Source organism: Rhinatrema bivittatum, chromosome 8, assembly GCF_901001135.1.
Source record: "Rhinatrema bivittatum chromosome 8, aRhiBiv1.1, whole genome shotgun sequence".
NCBI lineage: Eukaryota > Metazoa > Chordata > Amphibia > Gymnophiona > Rhinatrematidae > Rhinatrema > Rhinatrema bivittatum.
This window is the reverse complement of record NC_042622.1, coordinates 101,687,816-101,713,313: the sequence shown is the minus strand read 5'-3', so window position 1 is coordinate 101,713,313 and position 25,498 is coordinate 101,687,816. Positions and strand designations below refer to the sequence as shown.

At 46.4% G+C, this 25,498-nt stretch overlaps 1 protein-coding gene across 4 annotated transcripts in view; it reads left to right on the top strand.

Annotated features, from left to right (window-relative positions):
* TTLL11 (tubulin tyrosine ligase like 11) overlaps nt 1–25,498 on the top strand; it is a 505,614-nt gene that overhangs the window by 210,460 nt on the left and 269,656 nt on the right. For 3 of the 4 annotated variants that reach the window (XM_029612607.1, XM_029612609.1, XM_029612610.1), the window contains exons 5-7: nt 5,122–5,217; nt 8,333–8,451; nt 22,740–22,799. In XM_029612607.1, the coding sequence (XP_029468467.1) occupies nt 5,122–5,217; nt 8,333–8,451; nt 22,740–22,799 (275 nt within the window). The remainder of the gene's footprint in view (nt 1–5,121; nt 5,218–8,332; nt 8,452–22,739; nt 22,800–25,498) is intronic. The other variant, XM_029612608.1, reaches the window with a different exon arrangement.

Here is a 25,498-nt window from a genome sequence, read left to right as displayed (position 1 = left end):
CTTCACGGAGTATACCATGTCAAAATCTAGCACCGGCCCGGGATCCCCATAGGCATGTCTAGCTGTTGCTGCTGTCATCATCTTGCCCTTGGGGCCTGGGATCAGCACGGGCGCGTCATAATTCTGTGCTGCCGCCGCCGCCGCTATCTTCTTTCTGCTTGCTGTGTCTCTGATCCCTGCGGGCACTTCATAATTCCAGCTGTCGCCAGTGTCTTCTTTCCAATGGGGCCTGGGACCCCTCTGGGCGCTTCATAAATGCATTCAACCACCGCCATCTTCTTGCAGGTGCTGGATCCCTGTATTGAATCGGCCAGTGACAGGGATCTCTTCGCTTCAGTTGCGAAGAGATCCCTGTCACTGGCTCTTGTCAGCCGGGCTGCATGGCTGAAAAGAAAGAGGCCTGGCAACCCAAATGACAATGGCTTCTTCTTTTCTGCTGCACAGCCCGGCTGACAGGGGTCTCCTCCTTTTCCGCAGCCTGGCTCACAGCGGCGGCGGCTTCCTCTGTGTGGCACAGGACAAGTTAGCCTTGCAACCTCGTGACTGGACTTACTGGCCCACTGGGGCATGCCTGAAGCCCCGATAGGCCAATCCGCCCCTGATGACACCCACTCCCCCTATTGCCACCTGGGGCAGGCTGCCCCCTCGCTCCCCCCCTTTAGCACGCCTCTGGGTATAGTTCTGGTTTTGTTTGGGGTTTTTTGTTTTTTTTAATTGAGCTGCTCCTGCCTCCCCATCTCTTGCAGCACTTCTCCTGGCACTCACATATTCCAGGCCAGAGTCAGTCCCATGCCTGCAGAGTCTACATAAGACACTTCTGCACCTGCATATCCTCAGCCCTGGTAGCTCAGTAGTCACCATCTCCTCAGTTCTAGGGCCATAACTCCCTGTGGTGGTTCCCACTCTCTGCTTGGAAACCCCAGAGATAACTGCTGTATCCTGTGTGATATAACAGGGGAATTTTTTATTTTTTTATTTTTGTCAAGCCTTGACCGCAGCATTTCTCAATATTGGAGATGTGTAGGGGGTAACTTTTTATGAGAGATTTTCAGCCAGTAGCATGACATGCCACCATAACACTTCCCCATCCTTCCATTAAAATTCATTATTTACCCCGGTGACTGCAGGGCTGGGAGAAATGGGCAGATACCACCTGTCCCACACCCTGGATCCATCCCAGATAGCACAGAAATCTTCACCAAACTTAAAGTAATTTTCCAACTTTGTGTCTATAGTCTGAATTTATCCTCTCTCTGCTTGCTCTTAGCTTTCTCTTTGTTTCCTCTCTGCCTCCTCATTTTTTTCTAGTCTTCCCCTCAATTCTTAGCATTTCTGTTGTTTTTCTTCCATGTGTATATATTTTTTTTCACTCTGCCAGTTGTCTTTTCACAGCTTATCTTCTCTCATCTCCTCCTATTTCCATCCCTTTCCTCGCCCTTTCATGGCACTTTTCTCCACAGTGACTCACTCTCTTCTCTCAATCCTTCTCTTGATTTCCCTCCCCTGTCAGACCCCCTTTTCTCTGTCGCACACAGCTTTTTTTTCCAGTCTTTCACCTCTATCACCTTTTTAAGTTACTTTTTAATCCCATCTCTTCTAATTACAACCCATGTCCTCTCTCCCAGCTTGTATCCCTTTATTCCTTCTCTCAGCTTCTAGCCCCTCTTGTCGTCGCAGCTTGTCTACTTTTCTGCCTCCCCCACAGCTCCATTATCAGCCCCTCTTCCACTCAGTTCTTCAGTTATTTATTTATTTATTTAGTGTTTTTCTATACTGGCATTCGTGATAGGTATCACATCATGCCGGTTTACAATTAACAAAGAGGTGTCAAAAAAGATACAATAAAAAACATTAACAGGTGCTGAACTAAACGTTGCAGTTACAATAAACAGGGAAATACACAACTGGGAGCAGAGAAAAGACTGTAGGAATTTGAGAGAGAGAACAAAATTTACAAAATTTTGGTATTTACTAAAAGTTATGGAATTTTGCAATGTTATTGTTTACCGTGTTATGGTAAAGTCTGAGAGTGTTAGTGGTGAGTTAAGGTTCAGTTGGGGGCTGGATAAGTTAGCCAACATTCCCTCCCCATCCACTAGTTCTGTCAGCCCCTTGTTCCACAATGCAAGCCTATTATAGCTCCTCCATCCCTCTTTCCCCCCTTCCCAGACTCCCTGTTAGCAGCCCTTTCCATCTCCACTGCACCTCAGAAAGCCAGTCTGTCCTACACCTTTACTTCTCTCTAGTCCCCTGCAGCCCATTGCTTAGACATTTCAAAGCCAGTCAATAGACTGCGGGGAAGGTGGGAGCAGAAGCAGGGAAAAATATAGTAACCTAGTAATGATGGCAGAAAAGGGCCAAATGGTCCATCCAGTCTGCCCAATAAGCTTCTTGTGGTAGCATCTGCTGTAACATGAAGATTGCCCCTATGTTTCTCTTAAGGTTAGCAACTGCCGCTCCGTGCAGTTATCCCCAAGCCATATGATAACCCATAAAAATGTACTGCTAGCAACATTTTTACTGGGTGATGAGCCTTCTTGAAATGCTGTTATGAAATGCTTTGCTTATGGACTTGGTCGAAGAAGCAGTCCTGTGCTTTTTCCCATGTTTGCTTATCAGTACCCCAGACCATAAAAGTCAGGGCCCGTGTTGATTGTTGTCTGAATCCAATTCCTCTTCCACCCTCCATCCCCCACCACTCTCAAAGCAGAGGGCGATATTGCAGTTGTGTCAAAAGCACCAAGGCTTATTGGTTAAGGGCAGTAATCCTAAGTTAAGCGTAGTAACTGCTGCTCTGTGCAGGTTACCCCCATGCTATCAGTTCCCCAAACCATAAAATTCATGGCCCTTGTTAGTTGTTGTCTGAATCCAGCTCCCCTTTTCCCCCTGTCATTGAAGCGGGGAGCAATGTTGCAGTTGCATCAAAAGTATGAAGGCTTATTGGTTGAGATAGTAACCGCCGCACCAGCAAGTTACCCCCCATGCATCCTTTTCTTCTTTTCCATCCTCTAACCTTTAGGGATCCACAATGTTTATCCCATGTCCCTTTGAATTCTTTGGCTGTTTTCGTCTTCACCATCTCCTCCAGAAGGGCATGACAGGGATCCACCACCCTCTCCATGAAGAAATATTTCCTGACATTGGTTTTGAGTTGTCCCCCTGGAGTTTTATTTCATAACCCTTAGTTCTACTGAATTCTTTCCAACAGAATGGGTTCAAAGTTCATGCATCATTAAAACCTTTCAGGAATTTGAAGGTCTGTATCATATCTCCCCAGCATATTCTGTCTTCCAGGGTATACATATTTAGATCCTTCAGCTTCTCCTTGTAAGTCTTCTGATTCTAATCCCATACCATTTTGATCACTTTTCTCTGGACCACCTCCATCCTGTCTCTCTCTTTTTTGAGATACTTCCTGCTTCCCTTGCAGCATGGAGCTCTCAGCTCCTGATTCGCAGGAGTACAGAAGACAATATTGGGGGTGCTCAAGCTCTCACAGAGCTGGCACCTATGCATGGAGGCACACATATTGTTTTCATGACCTCTATTACCCTCCTTATTGGAGGAATAGTAGAACATTCCAGAAAATGCTTGAGTAAGTGCGGTCAAGCAACTGCTGTGACATTTTGTTTTGATTTTTCTGTCTTCCAAGGAATCTTCCTTCTAATCTGTTTACAGTTTTTTAATCTTAAGAACAACTTGCTTCCTGACTATTTTTCTTCTTGTCTTTTGTTTTATCTCCGTTAGGTGTTCTAGCCGGTTTTTTTTGTTTTTTTTTAAAGTTTTCTTAGTTTTTCTGCTATGCTGAATTATGTTGAGCTAGGTTCATGGCAGAGTTGAGATGGTTTTGTTTGGTTTTTTTTAATCTATTATATTGTCTCTTCCTAAAAAGATCTCTTCCTTCAACTTTGCTTCCACTATTCCCTTGTCATCAAAGCGGGTCAGCAACTTTAGGAGGTGTTGCCAGTACTCAGTTTGTTATACTTTGGATCAGATGCCTCTAATGTTGCTCTTTTTATGGTGGATTGCAAAGTGAAGCTGAAAGACAGATTACTCAAAATTCATATCTTATATGCAATGGGGTCGATTTTAAAAGTGTTGCTCACACTAAAATGCCCACATATGTGTGTATATGGGCCGTGCGTGAGCAACGTAGATTTTAAAAGCTGTGATTTGTGTGCGTGTATGCGCTTGAGCAAAACATAAGGGGGCAGAAAAGGGGCGGAGCATGGGCATTCCAGAACGGTTTTACATGTAACTCTGTATTTTAAAACCGGAGGCTGCAGCGGGCGGCAGCTTGTTAGCTGCATAACTTTACTGCTGCTCCTGATGAGGAGCAAGCCTTCAAATCTTGCGTCTTAGGCCTTACACGACAGAGTAAGGGACCTGGGAGGCGTGCAGGATGAAGAACCAGAGGGCTCTGGATGACTTTGAGATTAACTGGGCCAACTGGAGGACTAACTGGAAAAACTGGTAAAGTCCCCTGCACAATCATGTTTTAAAATCTGCTTACATATGTGTTAAAACCGACGAAATCCTATGGAAGATACATGAAGTAAGTTTGCCCGAGCAACCCCTTATAATTAAGAGAATACGCGCTATAGCCGTATTTTAAATCATACACGCACAAGTATGTACGTGATTTAAAATTCTAGCATATCTCTGCTCACGTGCTGATAGGCACATGTATGTGCGCATGCACGCTCATTTTAAAATTAGTTACTATCTATTCTGAGGACAGTTTTCAAATTAATTTGCCCAGTTACCTGGGTAAATTCCTCAGGCTGAAAAATGCCCTTCCCTCAGCAGCCAAAGATAGGGATGCCTTTCACTTTTTTTTGGTGGTGGGGGGAAGAGGGTCAGTAAGCAGAAGGCAGTGTGTGCCATGTACTTGTAACCTGCTGTAAAGGGTCCCTGCCAACCTTGAATTTTAAAAGTTTCCCTTTGTGCCTGAGGACCTGCAAGCTGCCTCATTTAAAAGTGGCCTCCTCTGCTCTTGGATGTACAACTTAGTCTGCATGTATACTGCTTCATCGATGAGGGGCTGTGCATGCACGTAGTACTGCAGCTGACGAAACTGAATCAGTAATGAAATAATGGTAATCTGTGATTATTATTCAGATTTTAGGCTTTGACATCCTTCTAATGAAGAACTTGAAACCTGTATTACTTGAAGTAAATGGGAATCCAAGCATGAAAATCGATCATGAGCAAGAAGTAAGAAATTTCAGTCTGATTACTATCTTTTTCTCATTTTTTTTTGATGAAAGACCAATTTTCTGTCACTACGTATATGCTGGTCTTATAGAAACAGGACTTGCTAGGGACTGCTGTCAGCTGTTTTGTACACTATGGTTGATTTTCACAGTAGGGGAGCTGAAAATTTGTGGTGGCTGAATTAGGGTGACCAAATTTTTGAGGGAGCTAAAATTCTGCTAGATACTTTGCCATGCAATCAAAGACAGGTTTTTCTTCAAACAGATATAAATTACCTAGAAATATATTACAATTCAAGCTTTGTTTGAGTCTCTCTACTGCTTCCTTATTTGAGTCATTAGAGGGGTCGATAAGAGAGATTTAAGCCCTCTTCCCCACTGATGTCTCAGATGTGTTCTTGTATTGTGCTACATTCATATCAGCGGAACAAAATATTTGTGTAGTAGAAACTTCATAAGAACATGCCATACTGGGTCAAACCCAAGGGTCCATCAAGCCCAGCATCCTGTTTCCAACAGTGGCTAATCCAGGCCAATTACAGTGCTGTAACTGGTTTCATACTGTGGTATAAATTTTGTGTGTTTACATATAGGTATCAGTAATGGATTGCAATAAACTGTAGATATTAAAAGAAAACAAAATATAAACTAGTACTTTTATAAAGGATTTGGGGATTAATTAAAAACTCCTTTTTTAATAGTGAATACTTCAATCTCACTAAGCATTTTTCTTCAATCTGACTCTGCTTGTTTCATTGTCTGGATGATGCCATCAGACCATTAGTTTCTCCTACGACAAGCAGGATGGTAGTCCTGACAGATGAGTGACATCATCAGATGGAGCCTGGCACGGAAAACTCTTGTCAGTTTCTAGAACTTTGACTGGCACAGTGAGCATGCCCAGCATACCACTATCCGTGCGTCCATGCGGGGTCCCAGTTCTAGAAACTTTGACAAAAGTTTTCGGTGCCGGGCTCCATCTGATGATGTCACCCATCTGTGAATACTAACATCCTGCTGTCCTAGGAGAACACCTGTTACAGATAAGCAACTTTGCTATCTCCTGTTATTTTGGGTATTGCAGTTTTCTACCCAAGTGGCAACACATTGTTAGAGTCTTCAGACCTGCTTATTTTTATAATAACTGTCTCACATAAAGGCCAACGCAATACCATTCGCTGTGGCCAGCGCACGGCTCAACACACAATTGGACACGCGTTTTAGACGTGCGTCCGTAACCCCCAATGCAAAATGGTTAGCGTGTCCAATCGAGCACATAGCTAATAGCGCTCATCACATGTAAATTCATGTTGATGAGACTATTAGCTATTACTCCCTGATGGAAAAAAAAAAAAAAAAGTACACCCAATGCAGAAAATACTGCTTTTCTCAAGTTCCACCGACTTAATATTGTGGTGATATTAAGTCTGAGGAACCGAAAAAGAGAACCGTAAAAAAAACAAAAAAAAGTTGCCATGGTCAGGTTAGAAAATTGGACAATCGTAAATTTGAGCGTCAGTTTTCGTAACCGGCTGACAGCCACCTCTCCTGGGTGCCCAATGCCGAGGATGTGCTAGGGATGCTACATTTTCCCTAGCGCCTGCTTTTTACAGCAGCCTTGAAAGTCTTTGGAGATGAGGGGTAGTCTAGTGGTTAGAGCAAAAAGCTGTGAACCAGGAAAGGCAGGGTTCAGATCCTGCTGACATTCCTTGTGGACTTGGGCAAGTCACTTCACTCTCTGTTGCCTCAGCTACAGACTGAGGGGGTCATTTACTAAGCTGCGATATTTTATCATGGGAAGGGTGAAATACCATGAGGGAGCATTTCTGTGACATTTCGTTCCTCCCTGAGAAAATATCATGACATTATCGAGACATTATTTCTTATTTCTGAAAAACTCCACAATAAAAATAAACTAACACGGCAAGGGCCCAAAAACCACATGATGTAGAGCAGCTAATTTGAATAGGGGCAGATTCTAGGGGTAAAAATAAAGATGTAATATCGCTGCAATGTGGGTATATGACGTAATGAAGTGTTTTACGCATGTTATACCTTAATCACGGCTTAGTAAATGAACCCCTAAGATTGTAAGCCCTCTGGGGACAGGGAAATATGTAGAGTACTTGAATGTAACCTGCTTTGAAGTGGCTGACCAGTCAATAAAAGCAGAATATAAATAAAATACAATAAAATGGGGAGACTGCAAAGCAATGCTGAGCATGTCGTCCTAATACAAATGATGCCACTTCTTATAGTTTTTCATTGCGCCAATACTGAAGATTGGGGAGTCAGGGGAAGAAATAAAATCCCAAACTAAATTGAAAATGTGGCTTCTTGGCCTGAGTGTTTCATTGTGATGTCATGGACTTTTCATGTAAAATCCTTTATGGGCAGGAAGGGGGCCTTCTGCGCAAAGTGAGGAGGGTCTCTGATTTGCTGTTGGCATCTCTGTGATCCATAATGGCATGTGCATAAATCCATTATGGTCTTGTGATGAATAAATCCTTATAGTTTCTGGAAAGTAAACAGGTTTTTATGCATCCTTTGCTTAAAATTTGATAGGCATTTTGTACCTTAACCCTTAGGGGGCAAATTTTAAATTGGCCACATTGGGATAAAGTCTGCACCTGCTTTTAACACATGGACTTTGTGCCAATTTTTTGAATGCGTATTTCAAGTGTACTTTTGCTTTGAAACTTGCCATGGGTACAACGTGCCAGAGACATTTACACATGTTTTTGTGTGGTTAAAATGTTGTTGGAAAAATATGTGCATAGAGATGAAAATACAGGGTGCCCCATGGAAAAGTAGCCTGCCTGCATGGCACTGGTATTGGAGGCGGGCTACTTTTCCATGGGCCACCCTGTACAATCTATGCGCAGTTCCCCCCAGAATGTTTCCCCTCAGACTTTTAGCCGCACTGGCGAAAGGCAATATTCAGGCAGCTGATTTGCATGGGTAAATCACCATTTACCCACATTAAATAGCTTTGAAAATTGCCCTCAAGAAACAAAGGCTAGACCCTTTAGTGTTTTATAGGCCATGGACAAACATTCTGTTCTGAGTAATTGTAATTTACTAATTTCTATACTGTTTTTGTCTCTAAATTGAAGCTTTCTCCAGGAGTGGTTGAATATATCCCTAGCCTTGTTGATGAAGAAGTGAAAGTAGCAATTATTCGAGACACCCTCCGTCTAATGGATCCCATAAAAAGAAAACAAATTCAGAAGCAGTGAGTGTTCTTATATCCTTTCATTTTTGTTTTGTCATTGTGCACTCCAAGCAAAATCAGAAAGCTTTGCTTTGCATTGTTGGCTTCTAGATTTTGTGTTAGGATTTCCAGGAGACTAAATTATGATCTAGATTTATAGATCACCGCAGTCTATAATCTCTTAGAGTCAGAGTAGAGAAAAGGGATGAGGGGGGTAGCTCTTTGTCAGGAATAAAGTGGTAGCCGCTGAAATAAGGAGAGAGCAGGGAGAAGCTGAATTACTGTGAGTTGTCCTGGAAAAAACCTAGGAGACATTCTGTGTGGATGGGCATGTTACACAGGCCTTCAGAATAGATAAAAGGAGATGGACTCAGATAGAAGAGGCATCACCTGGATGAGGGAAGATCTGCTTTTAGAGACAATGATAATCTACTGGCTGTGGACTGGCATCTACCTGTCTCAACATCACCTAGTCCTGGAAGTTCTGGGGCACTCCTCAGACCACTAATGGGAAGAGTGCCCACTGGGTCTGGTACTGACAAATGGAGGACAACGTACTTGAAGTACTTAAATGGATGGCAGTGGATAAGGCTATGGAACTCAAAGGTATGCACACCAGAATATACTATCGTATCTTTCACAACTCTTTTTAAATTGCCTTTGGAGAAAGGGGAGGTTCCAAAGGAATGGAGGAGAGTGGATACAGTCCTATTACATGTGGGGCAAGGAGGAGGAGGCGGGCAGATACCAACCTGTTAATTTAATTTGAGTAGTAGGCAAAACCTTAGCTACAATACAACAGCAGAAAAGAGTGCAGCTAAGGTTGTAAAATATTAAACAAATGGTAAAGTTCTGTTTAATCCTTTAATATTTTCTGCTGCTACTGCACGGAGCCAGGGACAGGCTCAGGCTGACCCGTGACTGACATTTGGATTTTTCATTCCTGGCATGTTGCATGACTCCCCTTGTTGGGACATGTCGGTTTGCTATTGACTAGTCCGGGGAGTGTGGGAGCATATTGGGGTGAAGTGGTAAGGGGGACAGTAAACTATTTAAAGAATGTTTACATCCTTAACTGTAGTATCTTGAAACAGATTACAGGATGCCATACAACACGATTTCATAAGCGGAAGATCTGTCAGACCAATCTGAGTTCTTCCAAAGAACTCACAAAAGTGCATCAGGGAGGTGTAGTAGACATTACTTACCTGGACTTCAGTAAGGCTTTTGACACTGTTCTGCCTAGTCTCTGAAGGTGTTCTTCCTCAGGGGCCCTGGAGGAAGAACAGGGGTAGTGACCTTTTTGGTTATTGCAGTTTTGTTAAGACCTTGCTTTTAGTGCAGTTTTATTAATGCCCTCTTTGTAGCAATTGTGTACTCTGCATATCACCAGGTTACTACATTAGTAGTAAACCTAATTTTTAGTGTAGTTTTGATGCACCAGCTCCTTTAATCAGTAAGTTCATAGGAGAATAAGAATAAGATGCAAAATTCTCTTTTTAGTCACATTCAAGCAAGGCAGCTGAAAAGCAGCATGTGGTTTTTTTTTTGCTTTGTTTTAAGGACATGCTGTCAAGACTAAGAAAGGAGCATTGAGATGTTTTGACTGAGAAATTATCTATGATGAAATAAACCACCATCTCGCTGCAGAATTAACTCTGTTCTATTTCTTATTTTTGGATTATTTGGTTGCAGATGATTAACATGCTTCTGGGTATCCACACCATATGGTGATTCATTCATTGCTAAGCCTAATTCAATAATGTACATTGTGGGGAAAACTACATCTTAGCAGTAGACATATCAAAAGCCAGGGAAACTGGAACAAATCTGGAAAGCCAATAGTATGACCTTGTTGTGGAGCGCTAGGAGAGCGATCCCACTTCCTGAGAGAGGTGTGTCCTTGGGCCGCGGCTTGACCCCAGAGGATTCCGAAGAGGGCCGCGGGAGGCGTGGCATGCCCGAGCATGGGTAGGACGGAAGCAAGACTGGAGTGATGACCAGGCGACAGGCCCTCCTCCGGACCTGCACGCTTCGGAAGACCCAACAACGCAATGCTGGTCTTGTGAACAGTCCTCCGACCGTTCCCAGCCCTTTCGGACCTGCCGCAGGGTACGGCATGAAGCGGCAGGCCGGACGGAGGCCAGGACAGCGAAGACTGGAACATAGATTCAGACGAGACTCAGAAGCAGGGTACTGGAAGTGCAGACGTAGACTCAGAAGCAAGGTACTGGACGTGCTGACGTAGACTCAGAAGCAAGATACTGGACGTGCTGACGTAGACTCAGAAGCAAGGTACTGGACGTGCTGACGTAGACTCAGAAGCAAGGTACTGGAGGTGCAGAGGTAGATTCAAAGGTGAGGTACTGAAGATGCTGAGGTAGGTTCAGAAGCGAGGTACTGAAGGTGCAGATGTAGACTCAGGAGCAAGGGCTGAAGGAAGACATGGGCACTGTCCCTCAGGGCACCCCGCTCAGACCACTCCTGGGACTGAGACAAGGGCCACCTTGTCCCAGGCGTCCCCAACACTGCCTTGGAGGGCAGGTCACGGACCACGCTGAGAACAGGAGAATGCAGGAGAGATCCAGGCGAAGCGAACTCCGATGCTGGGATTCTGACATCCGAAGCTCCGTCGGCTGGCAGGAAGGGAAGCTCCAAAGCATAGGGACGAATCCCACCTGTTGGCCACTTCAGGGCCCAACAGGCCAGAAGGCTCAGGAGCCAGACGAAGACAAAGGGCAGAACATATGGGACTGGATCAGGAACTGAATCTGGCACCGACATCAAGGTAACAGGGAAGAAGCTGGTTTGCTGCACACCGGCAGCCAAAGCAGGATTGCTGCACACCGGCAGCCAAGGCAGGTAACAGGGTCAGGAACAAGGACTTCTCAGAGACTTAGAAACGAGGTACATGGCTTGCATCACAGATGGCCCTAATCAGCCTGCCCCGAGGGCTGGTCACGGACCATGGCGTGGCTTGCCGCGAGGTACCAGGACATTGGAGGACACAGGATCAAGGTGCTAGCTTTTAGAAACGAGGTACATGGCTTGCATCACAGATGGCCCTAAGCAGCCCGCCCCGAGGGCTGGTCACGGACCACGGCGTGGCTTGCCACGAGGTACCAGGACATTGGAGGACTCAGGATCAAGGTGCTAGCTTTCAAGAGATTCAAGAGCAAGGTACTTAGCTTTCAGGCGAGTTTCAGGATCAAGGTGCAAGGCTTGTAATATCTGGGCTGGATCATGGATACCGGATTAGGAATCAGACCTCAAGGCAGGAACAGGAACAAGCGAACATCAGGACTGGAACAACTGAAGACATCAGGACTGGAACAACTGGAAACATCAGGACTGGAACAACTGGACAAGAAGCTCCGACAGAGAACACTGGACCTTGCAGAAGGCTGGAACACAAGGCAGCTCCTGGAACGAGGATCTCAGGAGTGACCAACTCCTTGCGAAGGCAAAGACAGACTGAAAGTTGAGCCCTTTAGTAGCGCTGAAGTGGACAACGCCCAGGGAGGGGTCAGCAGGGGGCCACACCTGGCTGACCCTTGAAGAAGAGCAGAGAGGCGCGCGCTCGCGCCCTAGGAAGCTGGAGAGCTGGTGCTGGAAGCCGGTGGCGTCCTCAGCCACGTGGAGGACCCATGGAAGCCAGGCAAGCATGGGGGCAGCCCTGCCCTGAAGCTGGAGAAGTGGCAGGCTGCTGGAGCGGCTTCCAGCCGCAAAGTCAGAAGCAGGAGAGAAGGTACGGCTAGCTGCAGGGGAAGCAGGAGGCTGTAGCAGGCTGCAGGCACTGCTCCACGCTGCAAGGCTGAAGAGAGAAGTGCTGGCTGCAGGGAGCTGTGAGAGGCTGAAGCAGGCACTGGGAGGGACGCCTCCCTGCTGGCTGAAGGTCCCGGGATCGCAGCAGCATGTCAGGGGAAGGCAGAAACAGGAGCAGAGGAGCCGGCCGCATGGCAACAGCTGCGGGGACGGCCCCAGCTGATTCAGGGAAAGAGAAGCAGCAGCGTCAGCAGCCCAACTGGCTGTGAGAAGGTAAGAGCCTGCCCGTGCTCCTCGCGGGCAGGATCGCAACAGATCTGCCTTAATATAAAGCTGCTTTTCTCTGCCGTATTTGCTTTTTATACATACTTAAAAATAGTTGAGAAAAACATTTGAGAAGAATCATTTCCTTATAAAATAATAGCAGGAGTAACATTATACCATTAGAAAAGTAACCATTGATCTGCTTGGTCAAACATTTCCCTGCTGGACACAAACAGACTCATAGAAATCACAGATAAAATGCTCAAAATCATGGTTTACTTGACAGGCCTGACAGCCTATGTCAGTTAGTCTTTCTTAATCAAACCATTGGTTTGCTCTATTGGCTAATAATTGCCTGCAGTAATTGTTGTATCTCGATCTGAAAAAGTGGATGTATTGCATTGGGGAAGGGGATCAATATGAGTAGTAGATAGCAACCAAGCTTAAAGATTTGGGGGGGGGGTGACGGACTGGAATCTTAACTGCTATGAATCTTTCTCTGATCTTTAAATTATGGGCAGAACTCTTGGGTCCTGTTTCCATTAATTTGTTAGTTGAGGCTGCCTGTCAGTATTGTCTGTTTTGTGAGTAGCCAGACTTTGAGAAACATTTCTATCCTCCAAAAAGAAAGTGGAAGAGTCAGGCTTTTTGGTTCTCTTCTTATTTGACCATTTCTCCTATTATCTGTTTATTATAGACTGGCATATCATCCACATGACCTGTTAGGATTAAAGAGAAATGGGGGAAGAAGGCTTGTTTCTGTTCTGAAATAGTGTTTCATGAATTTAAGAAAGCTGATCAATAGCTTTGGAACCTGTGCTATAAAATAGTCTGAGAATTTAAACATTTGTCTTATTCAGATTTGAATCTAGTATAATATTTGTTTCCTTTTAAGCTAGTACAATGGTTACCCTTCCCTCTTTCTGTGTTTGATATCTGTGTGTAAGCATACTGTTAGCTAAAGTCTAGTCTCCATGCTGGAATGCACCTGCTATGTATCTGTTTTTCTTCCCATTGATGAATGGTGAGCAGTCACATATCTGCAGGGAAGATGCATAGAAACTGGAACTATGCTTTCAGAAATTAATTTGAGGTCTTCATTCTTGTTCACATGTATATACTAAGAAGATCTCAAAATTCAATTTTTCAGTTTACTGCAGGCATTTACTAACATTGGGCATCTTTCAAAGTTTCTGTATTGGAGTAAAGTCTGTGTGTACTTTTTACCCGTGGCCTTTGCACCAGTTTTCAAAGAGAAGTTATACATAGACTTGCACTTTGAGTTTTGTAATAGGTACAAAGCACCCATGCATGTTTGCAACTGTTGCCGGAGGATGTGGTTAGTGCAGTTAGTGTGGCTGGGTTTAAAACAAAGTTTTGGATAAGTTCTTGGAGGAGAAGTCAATTAACTGCTATTAATCAAGTTGGCTTAGGAAATAGCCACTGCTATTACTAGCATCAGTAGCATGGGATCTGCTTAGTGTTTGGGTGCTTGCCAGGTACTTGTAGGCTGGATTGGCCACTGTTGGAAACAGGATGCTGGGCTTGTTGGACTCCTTGGTCTGGCCCAGTATGGCAATTTTTTATGTTCTTATGTTTTTTACGCAGGTACTTTTTCAATGGAAAATAAAATGTATAGTGTTCAAAATGCAATCTACATATGTTATTTTCTTCCCCCAACCTATGCATGCATGGCTCCTGGAATACTGCCCCTAAATGTGGCTAAAAGTACACTTGTAATGAAACACCATGCATGCTTTTAGCTGCATTGAAGGAAGGCAGTTTTCAGACAACCAGTAAATGCGTGTAAATTGTTATTCCCATGCATAAATGACTTTGCCCTTACAACAGGCAGTTTTCAGTGTGGGGAAACCTGGTACTGCTAGTGTTCGGGCTATACTTGTTCTTTAGATGGAAGGGGACTTTGGTTTCTGGTGCTGTTAATCAGGTACCTTTCATGAGCACTTCAATTAGAATGATTTCAAAGGGGCGGATTTTCAGAGCCCTGCTCGCGTAAATCCGCCCAAAACCGGGCGGATTTACGCGAGCAGGGCCCTGCGCGCCGGGAAGCCTATTTTACATAGGCCTCCCGGCGCGCGCAGAGCCCCGGGACTCGCGTAAGTCCCGGGGTTCTCGGAGGGGGGCGTGTCGGGGGCGTGTCGGGGGGCGGGCCCGGTCGTCGCTTGCGTTTCGGGGGCGTGTCGGCAGCGTTTTGGGGGCGGGTACGGGGGCGTGGCTACGGCCGGGGGGCGTGGCCGCGCCCTCCGTACCCGCCCCCAGGTCGCGGCCCGGCGCGCAGGAGTCCCGCTCGCGCGCGGGGATTTACGCCTCCCTCCGGGAGGCGTAAATCCCCCGACAAAGGTAGGATGGGGGTTTAGACAGGGCCGGGCGGGTGGGTTAGGTAGGGGAAGGGAGGGGAAGGTGAGGGGAGGGCAAAGGAAAGTTCCCTTCTAGGCCGCTCCGATTTCGGAGCGGCCTAGGAGGGAACGGGGGTAGGCTGCGCGGCTCGGCGCACGCAGGCTATACGAAATCGATAGCCTTGCGCGCGCCGATCCAGGATTTTAGCCGATACGCGCGACTACGCGCGTATCTACTAAAATCCAGCGTACTTTTGTTTGCGCCTGGAGCGCAAACAAAAGTAGGCTATTCGCGCTCGTCTGAAAATCTACCCCAAAGAGAATTAGACTGTTACAGGTCCTCTTTTTTTTTTTTTTTCTTTTTTAAATGGAGGCATAAATCAACATCAAAAGTAAAACTAATCTGTGGGTATGATGATCTTGTGGGGGTGTCTGAGAAGAGAAGAAATTCTACCTGCAAAAATCATGCCTTTTCTCAGTGTCCAGTCAGATGAATCCAGAATAAGTGGGTTATGCACCTCTACCAGCAGATGGAGATGGAGCAAACTGACATCACAGTATATATACCCCTGCAGTTACATCAGCCTGCCAGGATTCTCTGTCTCCAGCAGATTGTGGATGCGCAACTCCCTATTGGGGATTGCTTCATTTTGAGAAAGGAGACATAAGGAAAATAAATTTGCTCCGCTCTCCTGCAGTGATACCAAATGGTCCCTCTCCCACTTGAGAATTCCTGAGGTGATTTCCGTGGTCCCTCAGATGAGTGCCTTGGTCCGGTAGCTAGTTTTTCAGTGTGGACTTAGCTGATTAAGCAGCTGAAAGGCAGCAGGTGCAGGAAGCCAAGCACAGTGGTGACAGCATATGCCCCTCTTCCCTTACAGCCAGAGACAGTCTCTGTACTCAGCCAGGTAAGGCTGAGCTCATGTAAAAAAAAATTTTACGGAGAAAGAGGGATTTTTTTAGTGTAGGGCTTCCTCTGTCCCCCGGGCTCCATGCTCGGCATGCTGTTCCGATGTTTGTCAAGGATCATGGGCAGCCTGGCGGGTTGAACGGCCTCTGTAGGCTAGGCCCCGCTCTAAGGCTTTTTTGCTGCTTGACGCGTGGTAGGCCCAAATGGTGTTTCGCACGCTTTCTCTAGGCTGCTTCTACAGGATTGTCGGTTCGGTGTGTGTCTAGCTGGGCATCCAGGTTGTGCGTCCAGTTTTTTGATGCTTAGTCGGACCTTGTAGTCTGTGTGTCCAAATTAAGTGGTACTTTTAGTGACCATACGCTTATTTGTATGCAGAAGTTGTGCGTTTCTGTGCATTTAAGTTGTGTGGTGCTTATCCTAGTGATGCCTAGGTCTTGGACGCTTAGGTGTGAGATGCCTAGAATTTGGATGTCTTTTAAAAAAAACAAAAAAAACTAGACGCATGTCTCCAGTCACCACTCAATGCACTGTGGACCATAATGGTGCCTATATTTAAAAACCTAAGCGCCTTTCTCTTTTCATTGCTTGTCATATTCAGGCATCTCAGCCATGAGTGCCCGCTAACTTGTGCCAACGTTGTTTGGAGGCTCAGGGAGAATTATCTTCCTCTTCCTCTGATTTCACTAAGCCTGGTTCTTCCCAACCGGATGTAGGCCTGGGTGAAGATGTCAGGCGGGGTGCCTGAATTTGGAACTCTCCTAACTGGTTCTTCAGCAGGGGAAGGTAGCTCAGTAAGTATGCCTCAAGGACCTCCTGGTATGGCTACTTTCACATTTTCCTGGGTAGAATTTTTCAAGGGATTGCAATCCTTTCTTCAGGCACAGTCACTCAGCCCTGTCCAATGCTCCCAGAGCAGAGTCGCAGGTAAGAACCTTGCATGGACCTATTATTAAGCGCCAGAGTACTTCTAGAGCGGCAGCAGGACTGCCCGATAGAGATCCGGATGGCACAGATGATGACACCAATCCTGACTCCCTTGAGGATGGTGAAATTCCTCCAGGGTTAGAACCATATAGAACTATGCTACAGTTCTTTCATAGAGATGAACTACCAGCTCTGATTTCTCAGACCTTGAAAATGCTCAGGGTTCCTGGGGCAGATTCCATGTTTGAGCCAAAGAGGAATCCCATTTTGGTTTCCTTCTGTAAAGCCTCTTTATTTTTCCCAGTGATGGAGGCCATTCAAGAATTAATTGATCTTGAGTGGTGCGCCCCAGAGGCTAATTTCCAAGGGGGTCAAATTTTGGAAGGCCTGTACTCTCTGGATCTAATAGTAAGAGAGCGATTATATTTTCTGAAGGTAGATGCACTTGTGTATGCAGTCTCCAAGTGGACCAATGTTTCCATGGAAGGAAGAGCGGCCTTGAAGGATGGTCATGATAGAAAGATTGAGACTATCCTTAAGCAAGTATTTGAAGCAGTAGCAATGACCTTGCAGATCGCTTCTTGTTGTTTCTTGGTGGCGTGCTCTTGTTTGCTTCTCTCCCAGGAAGTCGATGACTCGGGGGTAAACTCCAGGGCAGTTATGGAACCAGCTGCTGCCTTCTTGGTGGATGCAGGCTGTGATTTGGTATGCACTTCAGCATGAGGGATGGTTTCAATAGTAGCGGCCAGGCGTCAGTTATGGCTGAGAAATTGGTTAGCCGATGCAGCCTTGACCTCACCAAATTGTCCTTTAAAAGCTCGCTCTTATTTGGGTGCAAGTTGGAGAAACTGGCCAGTAAGTGGGGTGAATCACCGGTTTCTTGTTTGCTAGAGGATAAGAAGCAGATGCCGCACTCCTTTAACATGAGAGGTCATGCTAGAGGATCCAAGCATTTTCGACCCTATAGAGGAGTGACCTTTCAGAGGACTCGACCCTTCAGTAGGCCTCAGTCCTTTAGTCCCAGACAACCCAGAAGGGGTGCAGGCTTGGGTAGTGGAACCTCCCAAGTCTCCCAGTGAAAGTTTGCCGACTCACACCTGGGAACTGGGGATAAGGAGACTCTTTTCTCTCTTTTTTTATTAGAGGTGGGTTGAAATCACATTGGATCAATGGGTCCTGGAGGTGATACAAGAAGGATATGCGATGGAATTTCACAGTGTTCATCGGGATGTATTCATAGTCTCCTGCCACTCCCCGCAGAAGAAGCAGACAGTGGAGGGTACATTGGCAAGGCTTCTCAGTCTGAGGGCTGTGGTTCCAGTGCCCACGTCTGAAGAAAATATGGGTGATATTCCATTTATTTTGTGGTGCCCAAGCAGGTCTCTTTTTGTCCCATCCTGGATCTCAAAAGTGTCAACAGTCATCTGTAAGTGAAACATTTTTGCATGGAAACCTTGCACTCTGTGATAATGGCCATGTAGTCGGGGGAATTTTTGACCTCTCTGAATCTGACCGAGGCATAACATCACATTCCCATCCAACTAGAACATCAACGCTTTCTGCAGTTTGCAGTTCTGGGATGCCACTTTTAATTTTGGGCACTGCCCTTTGGTCTGGCCTCCAAGCCCAGGACCTTTTCCAAGGTAATTGTAGTAGTTGCAGCAGAGTTGAGAAAGGGTGGGATCCTAGTGCACCTATAATTGTACGACTGGCTGATTCAAGCCAAGTTGCTGGAAGAGAACCACCTGGTGGCTTGCAAGGTGATTGCCCTGTTGCAGGAGCTCAGCTGAGTGGTGAACCTGGCCAAGAGCAGTCTTCAGCCTGCTCAGTCATTGAAAAACCTCTGGATCTTGTTCAACATGAAACAGGGCAAGTTTTTCCTGCTTGAAGCTCAAATTCAGAAGTTGCTAGCACAGCTCCGTCTGTTGATGAACACTCTGCACCCTATTTACGAGTACCTGGATTAGTGGCGGCGACCCTGGAAGTGGTATCAAGGGCGAGGGCACATATGCATCCTCTACAGCACTCCCTGTTAACTTGGTGGAACCCGCAATCTCAGGACTATTCGATTCTGTTCCATCTGCTGATGGAGGTCTCCCCTCCCCCCCAATTGCAGTGGAGGCTGCAGGTGGACCATCTAAGGAAGGAAGTTTTTGTAACACCACTGGACTGGCTAGTATTGACAACAGATGCGAGCCTCCTTGGTTGGAGAACTCATTGTCAGGAGCTGACAGCACAAAGGCACTGGAATGCAAAAGTCTCTCTGGAACATCAATCAGGTGGAAGCCAGGCCAATTCGGTTGGCATGTTTGCAGTTTGGCGACAGGCTGCATGGTCGATCGGTCCAGTTAATGTTGGACAATGCAATGGGATCTGTGGTGTACATCAATCGACAGGGAGGTACCAAGAGCCAACAAGTACAGCAGGAACTAGATACCTTGATGGAATGGGCAGAATTACATCTCCAGGTGATCTCAACCTCGCACCTAGAAGGAAAATGCAATGTAAGAGCAAATTTTCTCAGAAGGGGAGAGTCTAGACCAGTGATGGCAAACTCCAGTCCTCGAGTGCCACAAACAGACACAGGAGAGTGAGCATTGTTAGACGCGTTTCAGCTGATTCTGGATTGCTGGGGTCTCCCATCCCTAGACCTGCTGGCAATTTTGCACAATGTGAAAGTTCCGCAGTTTTTCAGCCACAGGAGAGATCTGAAGTCATTGGGAATCAATTCTCTAATGCAGGAGTGGCCAGAAGACAATTTGCTATATGCCTTTCCTCCATGGCCCATGTTGGGCAGATTGGTTTGAAGGATTGAGCGCAACAAAAGCTTGGTGCTCTTGGTCACTCCAGATTGGCCCAGGAGACCGTGGTATGTGGATCTGCGGAGGCTCCTGGTGGACTTACCTCTTCGTCTTTTGGTGCACAGGGACCTTCTGCAGCAGGGGCCTGTTCTTCATGAAGATCCGACTCGATTTTGTCTTACGATATGGCCCTTGAAAGGGCTCGCTTGCTGAAATGGGGATACTCTGCAGCAGTGATTTCCAACTTGCTAAGAGCTAGAAAGTTCTCCACTTCCTTGGTCTATGTGTGGGTTTGGCAAATGTTTGAGGCCAGGTGTGAGGATCGAAGTACTCTTCCTTCTTTGGTCAAGATCCCGCTCATTTTGGAATTTCATCAGGATGGCTTGAATAAAGGCTTGGCCCTCAATTCTTTAAAGTTACAAGTGGTGGCTCTCACCTGTTTCAGGGTTCAGGTGAATGGTGGTTCCCTATTGGCTTATCCTGATGTGGCCCATTTCCTGAAAGGAGTGAAATATCTTCGTTCTCCTTTGCGGTTTCCGGTGCCCCTATGTAATCTTAATTTGGTATTGGATTTCTTGGCAGGCCCTACATTTAGACTGCTGCGTACTCTGTCCTTGGGCTTACTAACCTTGAAAACTGTGTTTCTTGTGGCAATTTATTCTTTGCGTAGGTTTCCAAACTGCAGACCTTGTCTTGCTGGGAGCTATTCCTCCAGGCGACTCCAGGGACAGTATAGCTGTGTACTGTTCCTTCTTTTTACTGAAGGTGGTCACTGAGTTTCACTTGAATCAGTCCATCTCCCTGCCATCTCTGGACAGAGAGAGATGTAGAAGAGTATCGTCTGTTGCAACCCTTGGATGTCAAGAGACATATTGTCAGCTATCTGTAGATTACTGAGCATAAGTGGAAGTTGGATCACCTATTTGTCCTTCACGGCGATACGAGATAGTGAGAGCCAGCCTCGCAGGCTGCAATAGCTCACTGGATTAAGGAGGTAGTCACGGCTGCATACGTGGATGCTGGGGAGCCATTACCTAAGCAGGTTAGGGCTCATTCCACTAAGGCTCAGACAGTGTCAAGGGTGGAGGTGAAATTCTTTTGTCAACATTTGCTGAGCTGCGACGTGGTCCTCCTTAAACACCTTTTCTAGGTATTATTGTCTGGATGTATAAGCCCAGTAGGATGCGGCCTTTCCACATGCGGTTTTGACTTGACTATAGACAGCCTCCTGCCCTCTTCGGGAGTAGCTTGGGTACATCCCACATGTTCTGGATTCATCTGACTGGACGCTAAGAAATGAGAAATTACTACTTACCTGATAATTTCCTTTTCTTTAGGACAGTCAGATGAATCCAGCTTCCCTACCTTGGCTGCTGACTGATTGTGGTCCTCCTGTGTGACTACATATGACAGGGATTACTGGTAAGTGTTAGACTAGTCCCTGGACTAATGTTATTACATTCTTGTCTGAGCTCAGTGTTGCCTGTTGATTGAGTATTGAAATGGTTATCTGTTTTTAATCAAGTTTTTTGCTAGTCTGTCCTTTTGCTTTTGAAGAGAATACTGGCATGCTGATAACACTGCAGGGGTATATATGTACTGTGACATCAGTTTGCTCTGTCTCCATCTGCTGGTAGATGTGCAAAACCCACTTGTTCTGCATTCATCTGACTGTCCTAAAGAAAAGGAAATGATCAGGTAAGTAGTAATTTCTCATTGAAAATGACCCCCCCCCCCCCAAAGTGGGTAAAATTACAAGGGCTATTCTGCAACACACAAAATTCTACCTGCATCATTTAGAGTTGTTCACATGGGTGGGAGGGAGGCAGGAACGCATATTATTCTGGATTTTCAAAACTAGGTGTGTTGGTTTTGCCGGAAAAGGTACTTGCAGAAAAAGCTGGCACCAATCTCTGCAGGTACTTTCTCCTGGGGTGTTAATCAAAGCCAAGCTAACTGGTGCAAATTCCATGGGTAGAAAGTACTCGCAGAGTTGACACTAATGTGCAGTGTGATTACTGCACCCAATATGAAGTAAAAGGAAGATGTTAAGGCAGCCTGGCCCCCTATGTATTCTTGCTCAGTGCAGTTTTTATATTGCTTATTTCAAGGAAGAGTTGATGAATTAGAGCATACATTATCCATAATATCTAACCTCCAGGCACAGGGAAAATGTGCTCTATTAAAACAGAAAATGACCCAGTTTTCTTCCTTAGTTTTTCATTAGCAGACAAAATCCTTTCAGGTTTGATCTATTCTTAATTCTTGACTAGAAATGTAATGCAGGTAAATAGTAAATCAAATTTCCTTAAAGACGTATTGCTGTTTATTTGGCAAGCAATATAATTATGCAGTCACATTTGGGGGGTTTCTCATTTTTAAGATTGAATGTTGGATTAGATATGCTTTTTTCTAATGCATTTGGTACACAAAGCTATTTTGTTTAGTGATAATATTGACATCCATTATACCTAATTCAGTGTAATTCGGTGGCTCAGCATTCAAATTTACTGTATATTTTTCCTTATTCAGGGTTCCTGTCTGCTTTATATTTGCATCTGAAAGGAAGCAGCATAACTAACATTAGAAAAAGAGAGGAAAAGGCTGTGATAAGCAATATTCCTGGCCTCTCGTGCTCTGTCCCTCCTTTTTCCTTCTATCCAACTAGGCCACATTCCCTTGTCATTACTTATATGTGCATTATATTATCTACATAAGACATAGGAAATGCTGCAGAAGTTAGATATGTAACGCAATTTACAAAAACTTGTAATTCTTTTCTAGTAGGAATATTTAGTGGTCAGTACAAACAAGAACATACTACGTTCCTGGCCTTTAATTATGATTTTTACCAGACTGTGTTGTCAATACCATTGCATTACATCATTATTGGTACAGCATAATGTGCCAGGTTCCAGTATAAATTCATTTGATCACCAGCATATTCTTGTTCATCGAAACATAGAACATGATGGTAGATAAAGACCATACTACCTATCCACATCTCCTGCTGACCTTTATAGTCCCTTTTTATTCCTCAGAGAATTTCTGTGCTTCTCCTAGGACAAGCAGGATGGTAGTCCTCACAGATGGGTGACTACATCAATGGAGCCCGGCAAGGAAAACTTTTGTCAAAGTTTCTAGAAGCTTCGACTGGCACACTGAGCATGCCACTATCTGCGCATCCATGCAAGGTCCCCCTTCAGTCTCTCTTTTTCCGCAGTGCAGTTGCCTCGCGGTTTGTGGAGCTCTGCTTCATTCTTTTTTTTTTTGTGTGCTTCTTTTCAGGAATTTTTCCCTGTTCCATCGACGGGTCCACCTTCACGGTCAGTGCTTCCCCTCGGCACGGTAGGTAAAAACATTTTTCCTCCTTTTTTGCTGGTGATTCCTGGAGTCCCACTTCTTAGTGTCCCTGGTCATTGACTGCGCGCTGGTTGTTTTTCATGGCAGTGTGCAGCTTTCGTTGGTGCACCCCCATGCCCACGGACCATATCCATCACGGATCTGCATGAGGTTTGCATCCTCTGCCTGGGGGCCTTGCACAACATCCGAGGGTGTCAGCTGTATGATCAGATGATCCCCAAGGGCCATCGTGCTCATCTCGATAAAATGGAGAAACTATTTGGTTCTAAAATGTCTGCTCCATCAACACCTGTGTCGGAATCCCCAATACTAGGGGTTGAGGGGAGCCACTCGATACTCTCCCCTTTGCCACTCCCCCGACAATATCTTCTAAAGACCGAGGGAACGGTGAATGGTCCTCCATGACATCGGGATTTTCCAGTTCCTCGGCGCTGGGGAAAGACTGGGCCGAGCACCATGGGAGATCTCGTAAGCATTGACACTGGTCGCCGTTGACGCATTGCTCCAGTTCCGGTGCGGTGCTGGCAGCTGCCACATCGCCACCGAAGTGACCCTGTGGTTTGGAGGCCTCATTCTCTGATAAACCTGGGAGTCCCAGGCATTCCCCTCCAACATCTATGCTGGGCACCATGCCTCCTCAAAGAACAGAGGAAGCACCAATGATGCCTCGTTCCCTTCCCTCAGTCCTGGCCTCACTGGACTTTCAGGAGGAGCTGGACTTCAGGGTGCAGAGTGCAATGCTTCGAGCTTTGCAGAGCGTTGATCCGCCCCCCTCCACCAGTCCCCACACCACTGATGGAGCCTCCGTTGTTTATCTTTGCATTCCTGCTCAAGCGTCTGGATATCCTCCTTGGCGCCCTCCAGACGCAACTGGTGCCCAAGGGGCCCTTGGTGCCTCAGTGGCCACTGATGCCTCCATCGGGAGTGATCCCCATCATTGGGTCTTCTGAGGAGGAAGATGTTGCCGGTACCACGGCCCTGAAGCCTCGGTTCCCCGAGCCTTTACCTGGGCCCTCTGGCCTTCTGTGACTCTCGGTTCCCTCATTACTGGCAGGACCACAAATTCCTGCAGGGCCCTCTGTGCCTTTGAGACCCTCAGAACCCAGGGCCAGGGATTTCTTCAGGCATCGCCCGCACAGGACCCGTGGTGGCCTCAGTGACGACTCTTCAGAGTCTTCGTCCAAAATCTTGGATGACCCCCTTTTAGAGCCTTCCCCACTGGAGGAAAGGTGTCTGTTTCCCCCAGAGGACCTCTCCTTTGCGGGGTTTGTTAGGGCCATAGCCAAAACTATCCCCTTCCAACTTCTCATGAAAGAGGATGCATGACATAAGATGTTGGAGGTACTCCAATTTGTCGACGCTCCTAAGGAGATAGTGGTTGTTCCCATTCATGACATCTTTAAGGAGCTTCTCCTTAGAATGTGGGAACACCTGATCTCCATCTCTCCAGTGAATAGGAAGGCGGATGCCACCTATCTGGTGCAGCAAGCATTAGGGTTTGAGAGGCAGTATTTCCCTCACCACTCTGTGGTTGTGGAGTCCGCTCTTAAAAAGGCCAAGTGCTCCCGCATCCTTGCCCTCTGCCTCCGGGGCAGGAGCATAAGGAACTGGATGCTTTGTGTAGGAAGATTTTTCAGGGCGCTATGTTCATCGCCCATATTGCCTCCTACCAGTTGTATATGACCCAGTACAACCGAAAGCTGTGGAAACAGGTCCAGGAACTTGCAGAAAGCCTCCCCCAGAAGCAACAGGAGTTGCTTTCTACTGTTGTCTAGGGTTTGGAAGCCAGGAAACACGAGGTGAGGTCCACCTACAATGTTTTTGAGACAGCAGCCCAGGTGGCAACCATGGACATTGGCGGCTGTAGGAGGGCCTGGCGACAAGCTTCCTACCTCCGTCCAGAGGTGTAGAAGAAGCTGGCTGACTTCCCCTGTACGGGTGATAACCTTTTTGGGGATAAGTTCAGAGATGTAGTAGCTCAGTTGAAGGATCACCACGAAACTCTCCAACAACTCTCAGCTGGTGCTTCACACCCACCCTTCTCTGCCAGGAAATCTTTCAGGCCAGGCTCCAGGAAGTCCTTTTACCAGCAATGGAAATATTACCCATACCCCATACTAGCTCCAGGGGCCATTCCCATCAACAACGTGCAAGGTGAGCAATTTTTGCTCACTGTTCACACGGGACGGTCATCCGGCCTCCGCCTTCTCCCTTCACTGGGGGAAGGGCCTCCTGTACAAATATCCTCCTCTCCCGCTCCTCTTGAAGAATCTTTTAAAACGTCCACAGGACCAGGCCCATGATACTCATGGCGCCCTACTGGCCCCGGCAGGTCTGGTTCCCTCCTCTTTCGGATCTGTCAATCAGGGATCCCATCAGACTGGGCGCATTGTGCCATCTGAACCTCCGGGCATTGGTCTTGACAGCGTGGATGTTGAGCGCCTATTCCTTCAGCTCCTGCACCTCTCTGAAGACGTCTCCCAGGTGCTGGTGACGTCTAGAAAGCTTTCCACCGGGAAGTCTTACAGATCAAAATGGAAGAGGTTCTCCACATGGTGTGAGGGGCATGGCTTAGAACCATTCACATGGAAGCCTAATCAAATCTCACTCTGTGAGGGCCATGGTGGTGTTGGTAGCCTACCTGAGGGCGGTCTCCATCTCCAAAGTTTGCCGAGCAGCAACAT